The 16,257-nt window shown below is 55.3% G+C and overlaps 1 protein-coding gene across 1 annotated transcript in view; it reads right to left on the bottom strand.

Annotated features, from left to right (window-relative positions):
- Positions 1-14,281, bottom strand: part of Sspo (SCO-spondin) — a 51,979-nt gene extending 37,698 nt beyond the window's left edge. Inside the window, 35 exon segments of the mRNA XM_029563918.1 lie at positions 32-268; positions 629-850; positions 1,032-1,265; positions 1,474-1,643; positions 1,727-1,820; positions 1,938-1,953; positions 1,955-2,091; positions 2,629-2,738; positions 2,821-2,914; positions 2,917-2,947; positions 3,201-3,397; positions 4,144-4,278; positions 4,613-4,872; positions 5,078-5,172; positions 5,289-5,320; positions 5,323-5,471; positions 6,534-6,768; positions 6,965-7,026; positions 7,028-7,110; positions 7,251-7,478; positions 7,560-7,735; positions 8,385-8,502; positions 9,514-9,658; positions 9,945-10,185; positions 10,332-10,503; positions 10,800-10,952; positions 11,300-11,379; positions 11,458-11,616; positions 12,406-12,505; positions 12,594-12,838; positions 13,042-13,188; positions 13,354-13,373; positions 13,375-13,413; positions 13,829-14,011; positions 14,232-14,281. Coding sequence (XP_029419778.1) covers positions 32-268; positions 629-850; positions 1,032-1,265; positions 1,474-1,643; positions 1,727-1,820; positions 1,938-1,953; positions 1,955-2,091; positions 2,629-2,738; positions 2,821-2,914; positions 2,917-2,947; positions 3,201-3,397; positions 4,144-4,278; positions 4,613-4,872; positions 5,078-5,172; positions 5,289-5,320; positions 5,323-5,471; positions 6,534-6,768; positions 6,965-7,026; positions 7,028-7,110; positions 7,251-7,478; positions 7,560-7,735; positions 8,385-8,502; positions 9,514-9,658; positions 9,945-10,185; positions 10,332-10,503; positions 10,800-10,952; positions 11,300-11,379; positions 11,458-11,616; positions 12,406-12,505; positions 12,594-12,838; positions 13,042-13,188; positions 13,354-13,373; positions 13,375-13,413; positions 13,829-14,011; positions 14,232-14,281 — 4,849 coding nt within the window.
- Positions 14,282-16,257: the final 1,976 nt, after the last annotated feature.

Here is a 16,257-nt window from a genome sequence, read left to right on the forward strand (position 1 = left end):
GGGTGCACAGGGTAAAGCATGTGACTCTCACCGCAAGTGTCAGGGTCCTCACCTGAGCCATCAGGGCACTGGGGCACACCATCACATAGCTGTCCTGGGGACACACAGTGAGGGCCACGGGTGCAGGGCACATGGTGCATCATGCAGGGTCCACCACAGCCAAGCTCATTGCTGCCATCTGCGCAGTCCTCCTCCTGGTCGTAGCGCCAGCCCCCCGGGGTGCACTCTCCACTGCCACACAGGAAATCAAAGAGGCCGCATGGGGTTGCTGCGGTGGGCTTGGGTATTAGACTCAGCTAGAGTGAGCCTGGCTCCCACAGGCCTGGCTTGCCTCAGCATTCCTTCTGGTGATGCCCTTCTATTCAGCACCTTCCCAACCCAGTTCTGCCCCTCTTGCATTCTGCTACCCTCTTGGTTTTCCACAAGCTTTTCCCTGGTCCCAGAATGTCCATTAGATTCTCCTCCGCTTATTCAAAGGGAGGCCCTGACACCAGGAAATAAGTTTAGACCCTCCAGCCCTCTCAAATGTTGGCCACTTCATTCCAGAGCCTTCAGGCCAAATGTTTCTGTTTGAGACACTCTCCCATCCCTTTCTGGCAGCTCAGGCTTCCAGCTTTCAGAGACTCACCAGGGCTGGTGCTGCCCAGCAGACTTGGTACTGCATCCAGGGAGACAGTGGAGGGGCCTTGCCTGATGCCAGCATGGGGTGTAGGGAGAGAAAGTGGAGGGCAGTGACCAGGCCCCTCATCAGCTCCATCTGGGCAGTCCCAAGCCCCATCACACAGCTGGATGGTCCCAATGCAAGTGCCATCAACACAAGACACCTCCCCAGGGATGCAGTTCACCTGCCCTGCAGTCAGAGGAAAAGAGGTGATTGTGGGGCTGCCCCTTATTCTATCTGTTTTGGGGTGTCTCCACCAAGTCACTGGCTGGTATCAACTTCACATGTGGGGACCAGGAGAGGAAAGGGTGGGTGAATCCCTTGGGAAGGAGTACCTAGTAGACTGGAGCCCAAAGCACAGGTTTCTCACCCAGACAGGACTCCTCATCTGAGGCATCTGGACAGTCTGGATGCCCATTGCACAGCGGGGCGAGTGGCAGCCAGCTGCCATCAGTGCAGGCCAGAGTGCCATGGGGACACAGGCAGCCCTGCTCATCTGTGCCATCTCCACAGTCATCCTGGCCATCACAGAACAGGGCCAGGGGCAGGCAGTGGCCAGATTGGCAAGACATCTGTCCCTCCCCACAGCGTGGGGTGGCACAACCTGGCACAAGGCAAGCAGGCAGGTTCGGGACACTGCACTGCCAAAGAAGGACTGGAAGATCCTCCCTGCTCCTCCCTCCACCCATCTACCCAAGCCATAGCTCTTGGCAGTGGAGGCGGCAGCTCAGGAAACCACCCTGGGGACAGCTGCTGCAGCCCCAGTCAACTCAGCTCCCTGGCCCATCACCGCCACTGCCACACACACTCACCCTCCTCATCTGAGCCATCGCCACAGTCGTCTTGGTTGTCACAAAGCCATTCATGTGGCACACAGTGCCCGCTCTCCCTGCATGGAGCCTCTCCCTCTGCACAGCCAGGCTCCAGCTCCTCACAAGGAGCACTGTCACCTTCACAGTGCCACTGACTTTCCTGGCACGTGCTGAGCACACAGGGTCCTGACATGAGTCATGGCTATGCTTGGTTAGACTAGGGCTACAGGCTCCTCCTGTGTCCTCTACTCACCAGTTCCCACAGTCCTTCTGCAGCACAGTCCCTGGAGGCAAGAAGCTGCTGCTCAACTTGCAGGGACAGGCAGCCAGCTGCATGCAGACTCCTCCTGAGAGCACAGAGCCCAGGACTCTCGACAAAAGGAGGCCCAGTGCCCCTGGCCCAGTCCACACCTATGGCATTTTCCCCTCCCCTCCCCTCCCCTCTGCCTGTTCTAACTACACACCATGCAGCAGTGTCCCCCTCAGGACGAAAGCAGCCCTCCACACAGGTGGCAGCCTGGCAGTGCCATCCAGGCTCAGGGTGACGATGGTGACGACACATGGGAGGGCATGTAGGGCCACAGGCTTCGTATACCTGACCTCCTTCACACTGCACAGCTGGGTGGAGAGGAGAGACACCCAATTCGCTGAGGCTTAAGGGCACCAGGAAGCAATGGCACAGGTGAGCCAGCTTCAGGTGATACAAGACCTTCACCGAGACCTTCCAAAGATGAAGCATGCCAGTCTTATGGGGCAGCCATTCCCATGGCCCATCAGGAAAAGTGTCTGGGGCTGGAGAGATGGCTCTGAGGTTAAGAACCCTGGCTGTTCTTGCAGAAGACCTGGGTTCGAATCCCAGCACCCACATGGCAGCTGACAATTGTCTATTACTCCAGTTCCAGGGGATCTGATGCCCTCTTCTGCCCTTCATGGGTATTGTGTGACACAGGTACACTTACACACAAGCAGGCAATACAATTATACACATAAAATAAATAAAAATAATAAATAAAATTTTAAAAAAGAAAAGTATCTGGCACAGGGTAAGCACTCAGCACATATTTGAACTTGAGTGAACAAACACCAGCTGGTGGAACAGAAGACGCTCCCTTCAAGGGACTGAGTGCGTAGCAGGATTGAGAAAATGCGGCACACGACAGAGCTCCTGGCTTCGCCAGTGCACGTGGTGTCTATGCCAGGCACACTCATCAGCATAGGTGGCAATGGCCGAACAGAGACACTCACAGTCATCCCCTGAGTCACAGCTATGGGAGGAAACTGTCAGTCCAGTATACCCCCACACACACCTTGGCGTGCCCACTGTGCCCAGCCTGTGGGCCTCCTCACCCACAGGCATTGTACACACACCACTCGTAGTGCTGCTGTGGGGACACCTCCATGTGACATGAGGCAAAGATTGGCTGCAGCATTACCCTGCAGCAAGCCGGGCCCAGCCTGCCTGATGGGCGTTCACCTGCAACACAGGGCGTATCTCCAGCACAGTGGGGGGGTGGGGGAGGGAGAGAAAGAGAGAGGAGAGAGAGAGAGAGAGAGAGAGAGAGAGAGAGAGAGAGAGAGAGTGCGAGTGCTCTGGCACCCCTACTTCCCTTCTGACTGTCCTGCCCATGCTCACTGTGCAGGGGTATGGCATGTCTCCTGGCTCAGGGCACAGGGGGTTGATGCTCTGGCACCCCTACTTCCCTTCTGACTGTCCTGCCCATGTTCACTGTGCAGGGGTATGGCATGTCTCCTGGCTCAGGGCACAGGGGGTTGAGGCTCCAGGAATGAGCAGCCAGCTCTGCCGTGGGTTCCAGAACTCCTTGGCGGCTCTGCAGGTCATTACTAGCATCACCATCAAAGTCTCCACACAGTCCAGCCACCAGACCATGGAAGTGGGGGGACAGCTGTACCAGGACTCGGGTGCCTGGTGGCATCATTATAGAAAATAACCCTCAGCCAGGGCAGGAAAACATGTGGGTATAATAGGCTCTGTATGGGAGTGTTCTGGTTCACTTTCTTGGGGATGACTGAGGAGACCAACATTTGGGGAGCCAAGCAGGAGCCTAACTTCCTAACTAAAACTAGGCTGAGAGAACAAAATACTGCACCAAGCAGGGTACTGAATAGGAACAGCCTCCAGAATGGGCCGAAACCCCCAGTTACTAGTGCCTTCATGGTGGGAAACTCCAGGGTAGCCCAGCTGCACAGGACCAAGTTCATGTGGGGTATTTTTGTTTCCCTCAGTTTCCCACTAACATATTTCTAAAACGCCAACTGCTTGTGTTTGGGTGGTAGGATGTTAGCAGATTTCATTTCTTCTTCCTAAAACTTGGTGGTTTCTAAATGTTTCTTGTGTGAGGCAGTAGTGCTTTCAGAATGAAGAAAACCAGAATTATGCAAACATCATTTGGAAGCTCTAATTGCTTTGAAGGGCTGTGAGTTGGGGGTGATTCCTGGGCTGTGGGGGTGGGGGCACTGGACAAAGGCTGGGAGGGTTTGGGATAGCAGACATCCTGGGCTGGCTGTCACACTGGAAATCTACCTTGAGATAACTGCCAGGGGTCAGCCCTGACCTCAGATCTGGGCAGGCACTGGGAGGAAGTGTTTTGGGGGTCCAGCCACCAGTGTTAAGGCCTGGTATGGGTTAGGTGCTTGAGAGCAGGGCCTAACCTCCATCCCAGAGCAGGGTGAGACCCAGGCGTGTTGTCAACAGCAGGAAGAGGCCAGCATGGTGCAGGCTCAGCCCTGAACCTGTGTAGACCTTGGGGGGCTTTACGCTTACCCCATTCACGGTCACTCCTCGGCCTGTGGAGGAAGAAAGGCTGTCAAATCCAGTCTGGCATGAATGGCCTCCCAGGTCCCCAGGAAGCCTCCTAGCCACTCCTCCAAACTGCCTTTTGTTTCTTTCATGTGACCTTGGGCAAGTCATTAGATTTCTCTGAGCCTTGATTCTTCAGCCTTCCAGAATTCTAGTTCCTACCAGCCCCACGAGAAGAACAAACCCAGGGAGGAGCCAATGTGGGGAACATGAGCCCTCGCGGTGCTGAGGAGCTGTGATGCTGTGCTGCTGTATCGTCGTCCCCGTTACCACCCCCGACCCCCCGCAGTGTCACAGCCATCTTTGCTAGGCCCCAGCTACCTCTGAGCATGTGCACAACAGTGCTGTCCAGGCGCACAGCCAGTGCCTTGGCGCAGGTGAGGCCGGTGGCCCCACAGGGCAGGTTCTGGGCGGAGACACTGAAGCGGCCACTAGCTTCTCTAAGGAGCAGGTACTCGCAGGCCCCAGAGAAGGCGAAGGCCAGCCCATCAAAGGTCACATAGTGGGGGGAGGCGCCAGATGCTTGGCACCATCCACTGCACCGCTGGCCAGTGTAGTGCCATTGCCGGCCCTGACATACACTGTGGGCAAAAGACAGGGACAGACTCACTGAGGACAAGGACATTTCAGATAGACCCTCAAGGGATCCTGGAGGGCTCCCAGTTTCCAGGCCATACTGGGTATCCCTCTCTCCCTAGAAGTCCAGCCTCTTCTCGTGGAGAGAAAGGTATGGTGAGTCAGGGGTCACAAGGTCAGAGGGTAATAGGCCACTGGAACTGAGCATACCAAATGTTGCGGTCTTCTTGGATGGAGGCATTGGGCGGGTACCACTGTCCGCTATGGCAGCAGGGACAGACATCAGGAGGCACACAGTGCTCATCCTGGGCAGAGGATAAGGGCACTCTTTTGGACAGCTAGGGAGCAGGGCAGGCTCCTTGTATGGGGAGGACCACCTTGCTGCCCCATGGAGTCCCTTTCCCAGCCTCACCAGCCTCACCAACAGTACGCTGCCAGGGGGACAGACACACTGTTTCCTGCCAGACAGGAGTGGTTGGCACTGGGGCTGTTACAGGTGAGAAGGCAGGCACCAGGGGCATAGATGAGCTCTCCGGGGCAGAGTGCCTGCTATGGGGAGCAGCTGTGGGTAGTGCAGTTCCAGAGGCCCCGTTTCTGGCAGACACTGTAGAGGAAGGGAAGGAAGAAGAGCCAGGCCCAGCATAGATGCAGCTGATGATCTTAGCCCCCAGTCTGCCTCAGTAAGTCTCAGGAACCTAGACACCCAGAACCCCTTCAGGCATCTGGATCCCCTAATACCTAGTGGAAACCCATCCCTGATACTAGAGGCCCTGATACTGGAGCTCAACGTCCAACTCCCAACCCCCAGCATAAAGAACAGGCTGTTCAGGAAGCTCCTATGCCTGGAATACACAGTTTCCTTCTGCCCAGCACCAGTGGGACTATTCATGATGCTCTGAAATGGGGCAGAGACATTGGATTACCTAATGCCTGGGTCAATCATGTCAGTTTGATGGGATCTAGAATCACCTAGGAGACAAATCTCTAGGCCTATCTGTAAAGGGTTTTCTAGATTAGATTAACTGAGGTAGGAAGACCCATACTAGGTATAGGTTAGCAGCACTTCTCCATAGGCTGAGGTCCTAGACTGAATTAAAAAAGAGAAAGCAAGCTGAGTACCAGCATGCATCTCTCTCCTGACTGTGGATACAATGTGACCAACCACCTCCTGTTCCTGCAACCACAACCTTCCCACCATGATGGACTGTAACTCCTCCAACTGTGAGCCAAAATAAACTCTTCTGCCCTTAGCTGTTTCTTGTCAGGTATCTGGTCTCACTAACAAGAAAAGTAATCAAGACATTTATCCCTAGCCAAGGCAGGAGAGCCCACTGAAGTCTGGCTCTTATCCAGAAAACCCTGAAGCCTAACCCAGCCTCCTTAGTTTCTGATCTCAGTAACAAAATGTCTGGCTATCTAAGCCTCAGTTTCCTCATCTACCAAGTAGGAATGGCTCGTCACCTCCACACTTCACTAGGTTGTGGTCAGAAAGTAAAACCAATGGAGACTGGACATAAAAGAGCTTCCTGGAGGTGACGGTGCTCCAGCATGGGGAAGAAGTGACAGCGCCCTGCCATCCCAGGCAGCCCACTGTGATCATGCAGCAGCACAGCCAGGCCATTCTCTCCCGAGCCCTTCCTTTTTGCCCAAAGGTGGCAGTTCTTACCAGCACTTGCAGTCTTTCTTGATGGCAGTGCCAAAGGTATAACAATGGGCGCCAAGCCGGCAAGGGCACATGCTGGGCGGTACACACTGGCCTTCAGGGTTCCACAGCAGTCCCAGGGGACAGTTACAACCGGCCACACAACTGCCAAGCTCCTTACAATCCTCCATCTCCCCACAATGGTGACCACATACTGAGGCACACTCTTGGTACTCTTGGCCACCAGGACACAGGACAGCTGGACACAGGGGCATTGCAAATCAGAGGCATAGCCACCCTGTCTGGACCTCCAGTCCCTGTGCTTCTACAGGAGAAAGTCCAGGAATAATCCAGCAAAAGAGGAGTTCCTGCCCCCAACCCAGCTCCTTCTAGCAGGGGGTTGGGAGGGCGAGGGGAGGAGCCTGGGGTAGAGCTGGCTGAGCTGAAAGACTCACGACACAGTGTCTGGTTTCTCCAGGGCAGCAGGGCACCCTCCAGGGCACAGTGGCGTGTATAGGCAGTCCCTATCAGGGGCACAGCCACACACAGCTGCCAAACACCACAACCTAAATGGCTCCCTGTCCACTAGCCCATGGCATTCCTTGCGGAGAGAAGAAAAGCAGTTGTTCTTTCTTTGAGGATCTTATTCTCTTGGGTGCCCATTGCTGCCTCCCTGTGTTCTGAGACTCTGTCTTGCATTTGGTCCCTTGATCTTATAGGCAGAGGAGGTCAACCTCGTACCTGGAAGGTGGGGCCATTCAGAATGGCACAGGATGACTCTGCGAAAGCGAGGCGCTGGGAGTGAGTGCTGCAGGGGGAGAGAGGGGCACTGTCCACTGAGGGGCACTTTCCATCTCTTGACAGCTGGAACTTGCTGGCAAAGGCAGGGACGCTGGTCTCTATGTCCCCAGCTGGAGTCAAGAAGGCATCCTGCTGGTTCCAGGTGAAGGTGCCACATAGACCCTGTACCTGAGCCATAGAAGACACATGAGACAGTGAAATCTAGTCTTCTGCAGCTTTGTCCAGGCCCTCACAGGCCTCCTAACACACCTGATGGGCATGGTGGGAGTCCAAGGTGATGTAGGCTGCAGGGTCAGTCACTCCCCAGAGAACCCAGGCCCCAGGCCAGCGCAGTAGCAGGAAGGTAGAGGAGGCTTGGGAGATGCTGACACCCTCAGCACCAATCCAGGGCAAGCCAACATCCTGTCCATCCACCAGCACAGATCCTAGAAGAGGGGCCTGACCATGGTGTGGGGCACCTGTGGGAGGGTGGGCCTGCAAGAGGGGAAGGACTTGTTAGGGAAATGGGAGGGCTTGTGTCAGGGTGGGCTGTGGAGGCAATTTGAGTGATCCCTGGAGGACGCCTGTCCCACTGGAGACCTCCCTTCCACAGGGTAAGAACCCATGTCACCACTCATTTTGGCATATCCGTTTTCTTTTGCGGTCAGTGTGTAGGAGGGGCTGGGAACAGAGAGAGAGCCAGCAGCAGGCTTGGGCGTGGCACAGCTGGAAGGACGGTTACTGAGAGGAGCTGGCCAAAGTCTCTCCAACTCTCACAACTGCATGATATCTATTTATCCTGAAGCCTAGGCAGAAGATCTCTTGAAAAAATATCTTTGGGATAGTGTGGCTGCCCCTGAGATGGGAGTGTGGGGACATGTACATAGTGAGTTCAACTGCAGGAATCTGTGGGGGGTGGCAGTTATTGGACTCCAAAGTGTAGGGTAGTGTGGAGGGCAGGTGCTGGGTGGTGCCTGAATCTACAGGGAGCAGACAAAAGGCCTGGCAAGCATCCTAGGATGTAGACTGCAGTGTTGGCCACTCCCCAAAGAACCGAGGCCCCAGGACAGGAAGAGGAGACAGAACTGTGAGTACCTGAGTCCCTGAGCTGGATGTGAGTGTCCCCAAGGGACACAGAGAGGGCATGGAGGCAGCTCCCAGAGTCGCAGACCCCATGCTCCAGTGCAACCAGCAGCTGGCCTTTCACAGAGTCCTGAGGCAGACAGAGTAAGGTGTGTGTAGAGAGGTAGACACTCAGGATCCATGAAGAGGCCTCTGTGATTCCTTCAGCTCCCATCCCAAGCGGGTGCTAAAGCACCTTCTAGTCAGCTAGACTCTATGAGGCAAGGAGCTTACCCTCACATGGGATCGGTATGTATGGATGTCTGTGTGTATGTGAGTGCGCGCTGGGAGATTTGTATGACATGTGTGAACATGTTGGAGTGGGAAAATTCCTCTCTCCTCCCCATGGGTATGTGTGTTCCCTAAATATGTACATACCATATGTACATACTATGTGTACACACTTGCTGAATCTCCATACATATACGTGATTGTGTGCATGCTAACTTTTGTCAGTTTGAGAGTGTATGCATGCAGTCTCTGTGCTAGCTTGTAGCTTCTGTGTATGTAGACTTCATACATGTTTAGCCATGTATCTGGGGAAAGAGCTTCACTGGATAACACATCAGCTTCTTTGGGGCTCTATACCCCCCTGATTTCCTCACCCATCACTACCCACGTGAAGATGGGCAGGTAAAGGAACAGCAGTGGTCCAACACAGAGGTGGAGATCACTGTTGCACCCCCAGAACGGAAGGAAGATGGCCTGTGCTTAACTTGGGAAGGAGCAACTTTACTGGGGGAGGCCCCTTCTTTGTCCTGGTGGTCTTGCACCAAGCAGCCTATGGCAAGGCCAGTGTGTCACACCTGTGAGAGGGATGCGTAAAGATCTGTAAAGATGTGCTTTGTTCTGCAGCCCTAAGCTAGGGTGGCCATGACAGTGGGTTTTCACGGAGTCTGAGGAAGGATGGGAACTGGAAAGGATGCTTGGGTGGTGCACGTGACCATTCCCACCAGCAAAGCTGTCTTGCCTTTCCTTGCAAGGGCTGTGTACTCTGCCTCCCTTTAATGCTTTGTTTAAAGTCCTCTCCCCTAACCAGGACACTTCTGTGAAGGCCCCCACCCTCACAAGGTCCCCTTCCTGGAGTTGGCTCTCTGCCCACCTGCACCAGGCTGTAGCGGCAGCCTGGACCGCCCCGGAAGGAGAAGCTCCGCCTGTCAAAAGTGAAGTAATGCCCGTCACCGCCCACCGCACACTCAGCGGGGCACAGAGCCTGGGCCCATTGCCAGCCGCCATCCCTGCACACACTGTGGGCATAGGAGGTGGTACAATGCACTGTGGCACCAGTCCCACCACAGGGTGTGGAGGCTCAACTGGAGACAACATACCCCCAACACCTGGGTTCTTCCCTCCCCTGGTATACCCGCCACCACTGGCGCTGGGCAGAGCCATCAGTCATACCAGAAGAGGTCACAGGTCACTGACTAGGACACCCAGAATAGGCTGCTTATTTGGAGTAGGCAGATGTCAAAGAAAGGGTATAAACGGATGTATCAGAGGGAACTAAATGGCCCAGCGAGACCCCAGACCCACCACAGGTTGCACTGCTGGTATACAGCATCACCAGGGGCATAGCACTGGTGCCAGTAGTAGCAGGGACAGTGGGCAGCAGGCACACAGAGGGCACCATCCCAGAAGAAGCCAGGTGGACACTTACAGCCACTCACACATTCTTCCCCACAAGACCCCTCCTCTCCCTGGGTCACGGCTGAGCAGCGAGGTGGGCAGGATGATACACAATCATAGTAGAGCTGGCCCCCTGGGCACAGGTGCTCTGTAGGAACAAGAGTGGTCCATTAGGGTCTGGCCCTGAAGAGCAGTAGGGCATGGGAGCCAGCCAGGAGGGCACTGAGGGGGCCCTCAGGAAACATAGGCCACTCAGGGCCCTTGGTGAGTTTGGGGTGGGCAGACCCAACATACCACAGAAGCCAGGCTTCCTCCAGCTCACATAGATGCGCCGCCTGGCACAGGCATGGGCATAGTTGGCAAAGGTGGCACACACAGCCTCCTGCCGCCCCTCTGGGCCACTGCCTGCCACAGCCCCCACACAGTAGGCAAAAAGGCAAGTCTCGTGGTACTCATCTGAGGGAACCTGTAGGGAAGGGTCATCCTCAGCCAGCAAATGCCTTTCCTCACCGGTACCTCCTGCTTCCCTCACATCCTGACTTGTAGCCAAACAGAATGAGTACTGGAAGGGCGCTCAGTGCCACATGGAGGAGCCTCCTGCTCCCAAGGGTAAAACAAAAGACAAGGAAAGGGGCAGCTTGAATGATGGCCCAACGCCACCTAGTGGCAGGACCAGATCACCCAACAGGCACCACTCTAGCACCCACTACACCCCACTGGACCCTCCCCTCCAGAGCTGGTCACCACCTCATCCCTGCCTACCTGGGCATAACATTGCCAGAACGGACCCTCCAGCAACTGGTGGCACACATCTTGGGCTTCAGCCTGCAGCTGGCTAATCTCCCAACCTGTCTCTGTGCCCTCCAGGAGGCCCTCACAGCCCTAAGCCACCTCCACTGCATCTAGACACCCAGGCTGGGAAGACAGAGCCAGGCCAGACAGCAGTGATGAGGGACATTAGCCAGGACACCAGGTCAGCAAGTACTGCCCTCATAATTGCTTCAAGGCCCCACTGTCATGTTCACCAAACCACATTCTGAGCTGTAGATGGCAGCAAAGTGACAAGACCAGGTGGGTGGGGAGAGAAGCCAGGGTCACAGCCCAGGCAGAACTGGTTAGTAGCCGGGTCAATGAGGACCTGGGATGGTCAGTGCACAGCAGCTGCCAGGCTTTCTATGGGATCCCAGATCTATGTGCTCTCCCATGGAGGACCCCAGGAAGAACAGTGGGCTGGCAGGAGGCTGTCCAGGCTGCAGTCTCACCTCATAGCCAGGGAGCCTCCAGGAATTCCCGAAGGTGGCAGCTAGCACAGCCTGTCCTCTGCCTGGCTCCACAAAGTCATCTGAGGAGAGTTAACGCCAGAGTTAAACCTAGGCCTTCCCTCCCTACACCAGCCACACCCAAGCCACACCTCACATACCCTCTGGCCGGCCATTGTAAAGCCCACAGAGGCCCTGCGTCTGTCCCCAGAGCTCATGGTCCACAGAGATAGAGATGGAACTGGACTTGTCCAGTCTCACAACAACTCCCACACTCCCAGAGAGCACCAGCCAGTCCCCCTGCCACTGTAGGCTCAGCCCTGGGGAAAGGATGGGGTCATTCAGCTTCCTGGGGCCACATTCTCATGTCATCAAAACAGGATCTAAACTGCCTAGGGAAGGAACCGGCACAACTCTCTAGAGCTCTGCGCTGTGATTTTCCTCCGGCAGCTGACATCTTGAGAAGATAGCAATAGACACGTACTATACACTGTGGGAATGCATGCACACAATACATATTCCATGCACATACCACACATGCCTTACACACATACTACACACACTATATACATACCTCACATACATCCACACCACATATACACATGGAACATATACACCATATACGTGGTCCACTCAAATCACATATACACACAACACACATACTGTATACACATTCCATGCATCACATACATCCACAACCCACACACCACACACATATACCACACACACTGTAGTCACAGATCACACAGCACACATACATACACACCACACTACTACTCAGACTATACGCGCACACTATACATACATATCACTGCCCCCCCATACACTGTACAGAAAAATACACACTTTACCCTACCCTCTTATCCCAGCTATGGTGATACTCCCCTGAGGTAGGTGGAGAAACTGAGGCTCAGGGAGGTTAAGCAGAATGTCTTGCCAAAGTCAGAGTTGGAGGCTGTAGGAGTGGGAGGGCAGGCTCGTGCCCTCCTGACCCCTCATTTCTAAAACCCTTCCAGCAGCACTGAGGGGGAGGCAGCACCTCTGTCCTAGCCTGCCCCTCTGCCCTCAGGAGTGAGCAGACCATCCCAGGGGAGGGAAGGGGCCCTCACCATGGAGCAGCCAAGGTGCCCTATCAGGTATTGGCTGGCCCTTCACAGAGACCTCTCCATCTTGGATCAGTACCTCCTCCGGGCCCATTGTCACCAGGACCTGGGAGAGAGCAGTGGACCAGGTCTACAACTCTCTCCATTTCCAGACCCGTCCCTGGGGCCATCTGTCATCTCTCTCCCTCCCTCACCAGCCAACAGGGCCCAGGCTGGGGACACTGTCCCCTGGGCCTGAAGTGGACAGCCCAGGTGGAATCCACAGCGCCTGCCAGCAAGCAGGTGCATCAGCCCAGGAAGTGGTAGTGACGCCCATCAAAGGTGCGGTAGTGGAAGCCTGACCAGGTAGCACACGTGGCTGAGGGACGCTGGCGCTGGCTCCAGAGCTGGCCCACGGCCCCTGCCTGGGGCTGCAGGAGGGCTACAGAGGAAGCATTGCCTGGGCAAGACACATCATGTGTAAGCTTCTGAGTGTAGGGACAGAGGGCTGAGGGAGTACACAGGTCTTGGCCCAGCAGGAGGTATGAGGACAGGACAGGGTTCCCCTGGAAAGCAGGGGAGTGGGCAGAAAGGTCCAGAGCTCCTGGGAGTGGAGGTGAGGGCTGGATATGCCTATTTCCAGGCTGGAGCCTGCAGACCCACCTGGGAGGTGCTGGCCAGAACAGCTGTGTCCCCAGGGTTGGGCACAGCACTTTTCCAGGCTTCTTGCTGAAGAATTGGCTGAGCCTGCCAGGGGCTGGCACTGCCATGTGACAAAGCAGTGGCCTTTGGGCCTGGCATCAGTAAGGGCTGTGGTGGGTGGAGAGAATGGGGCACACCCAGCCTGTCAGCATAAGGATGGCCTGAAGCACTATGTTTCCAGGCAGTCTGCCACCTTCCCGACACCAAAGATAGACTCCCCTTCCCAGCCGGTACCCCGGAAGGCATTGCTCACCAACCTACTGGGGTACTTACCATCTGTACAGTGGGTGCCCCACTGTCCGGTTCCATGTGGTAGGCCGTGTTTCTGGGGGTCTGTACTCACCAGATAGGAGGAAGTAGGTAGAAATGTTAGTATTCAGCCAAGTCTAACCATGAGGTAAGACCTGGGACCTAAGGTTTGGTAAACTACTCTGAGGGGTCCTATCAAGTAATTGCCACCTCCTGGCCTTAATTTCCCCAAGTGCAAAGAAATAATGAAGTTGGGAGGCACATGGGGTAGAGGGTGCAAGCGTCCCACCTCACCCTGTCATACTGTACCCACCACGGCCCTGTCTGTCATCCATCTACACCATCTCTCTCCACCCTTCCCTGAGCCCAGCCAGAACCTGCTTCCCAAATGCCGGCTGCACCAGTTCCTCCCAGTCCTCCCCCACTCTCAGGATGTCCTGCCATCGTCACTCTTTCCTTTCCTGGCCAGCAGACGGCCCAGGTTCTGACCCTCACTCACTTGTAGATGGCACAGAGCCCAGGTGCTGGGGGCCTGATGAGCCCAGCACGGCCACTCCAGGGCCAGTCCAGCCGCCACCCTAGGTGGCTGCAATGATACAAGCTGGTGCACAGTACCAGGTCCTCCTGTCGAGGGGCTATTTCCTCGTCCACGTGGATGATCTCTGTCCGTTCACACCACCACCTGCCCAGGAATAGGGGACCATAGCTATTGGCGTGGTCCTTTTTATTCCCAACTGACTGCGTTGTAATTCTAGGACCCTAAGGGCTGCCAGAGGAGGTCCCTGAAGAAGTAGGAAACTAAGGTTGGAGATAAACTAAGAAGAGAGTCTGGCATCCCAGAGGGTTCCCAGGCATGGACAGGAAGGAGAAACCTAGTGGAGAAGTCCCCATGGGCTGCTTACCCATTAGCAAGTACCCATAGCGTCCCAAAGAGGAAAGCAGGGAGCAGCATAGTGCCCTCCATCCTAGGCTGCCGTTGTGGGGAGCCAAGGCTTGGACTTGGGCCATGCTGCTGCAGGAGACCAGATAGACAGCACTGATCCCTGGCCCCACATTGAGGTCTGATGCAGCCTGGAGAGGCTATTCCTACTGGGGAGGTTTTATGCCAGTCTCATGCCCCTGGGCACCAGCTGCCCAGAACTGGATTGGACCTGCCTGCATCATCCCTTCTCTCCCTAGAAACAGGCCCCTTCACACCACTCCCAGGGATGTGTGTGTGTGTGTGTGTGTGTGTGTGTGAAGGTGACCACAGCTAGATGTTATGAGCCCCCAGCTTTTCCACATTCTCAAGCATTACCACAAATTACTGTGGGAGTATGGTCAAGACACCTTCCCCTTCTGGGTGTCTGCTTCCTTATCAGTAGAAATTTCAGGGACTTCCCAAGGGTGCACAGGTGGAACTAGGAGACTCTATAAGCTCTTTGAAATTGTAACTGCACACACTTTCCTGAGGACTTTTAGATAACTTTTATTAAACTCTCAAGGTGGAGGATGGCCTCCACAAAAAGACTGAGTTACCAAGTTCAATAACTGGCATGGTCTTCTAGCCCTTAAAAACTGACTTTACTGAAGTATTCCTTGCCTCTCTCCTGTTCCCGCTCAGGCCCGATGCTCAGGAAGTGAGCACAGAGCGGCTGGAGCACCTGAGTATGTAGAGACAAGTAGACATAGTGAACCCTTTCCTCAGTGTGGTCTGACTTCTCAGGTGATTGTGTGGCTGGTTGTGGTCACCTGGCCTCCTGTCGGATTTCCTAGGGTCCGAGGACACCCCCAAACTGAAAGGATCCAGGAAGGAGTATCCAAGTGGAAATAGGGGTAGGACAGGGCCGGGAGCCTGCTAGCCCTGTCCTGTCCTGGGAGCTGACCTGAGCCGGATGGAATAATCCCAGTGTCCGGTTGAGAGGGGGCAGCTGCAGGCTCCACAGGGGAATCCTGGTTACATCCTGGTTACCAGCAGAGCTCCAAGGACACCCAATGGAATGTGGGCTGGACCTAAGACTGTACCCACTCATTTTGTAAGCCCCATGTCCCATTGAGTATCCTGAAGGGTCACCAACCCCTGGCCTGGATAGTCCTTCTGGGCCTACCACTGGGCCTGGAGAGAAAAGAGGGTCCAATGTGAGTCCCTCCAGAAACTCATGGATGGCTAGGGTTAGTGCTCCAGCCAAGGAGTCCTGGGACAGGTCTAGGGTCTCCCAAGAACACTATGTCCCCCTAGCTTCTCTCACATACTCATCTGGACATGCGCCCTCATGTCCTAACAGGAACAACACCCCCTCCCTGCAGTTTCTGAACACACACACACACACACACACACACACACACACACACACACAGGGACACACTCTGCCCCTAAGGCCACCTGCAATCAGTGAGCATCCAGGTGTTAGGAAAGCCTTTGCAGCTCAGTCAGAGGACCTCCTGCTCCTTCGGCCCACCGCCCCAGTCCTTTCACTCTAACCATCACATCCTGTAAGGCCAGCCTGGGTCACTGTGTCCTGGTTCCACAGGTGTCACCATCCTTGTGATAGGGTGCCACAGCCAGAGACGCTTTCCTGTCCACAAGGGGCATTCACTGGCCTCCCCTTCTCAGATTCACTCCCAACTCTTGACTGCAACTTGGCTGACAAGAGAAGCTTGGACTGGAAAGAAATGCAACTTGTAGCTGCCTTTTCCCCTACCGGGGCAAGAGGAAGTGGGAACCCAGGGGAGTTCCCAGAAAGATCAGGGGGCTAGGAGGAAGCATGGATTTCAGCTCCCAGACAGGAAAGGGCACCTCAGGAGTGGAGGCGGGTAGACAAGACCCAGGAACGTGTATGGTGCTTAACGGGAAGGGGTGGGGGATGGGGGGGTAGGGGAGAGCTATACAAGGAATGAAGGCAGCCCTTACACCTAAGTCCAAGAGGTTCTCGGACCTGACGACCCCCT

The sequence above is a fragment of the Nannospalax galili genome, unplaced genomic scaffold, assembly GCF_000622305.1.
Source record: "Nannospalax galili isolate Female #2095 unplaced genomic scaffold, S.galili_v1.0 scaffold1217, whole genome shotgun sequence".
Taxonomy (NCBI): Eukaryota; Metazoa; Chordata; class Mammalia; order Rodentia; family Spalacidae; genus Nannospalax; species Nannospalax galili.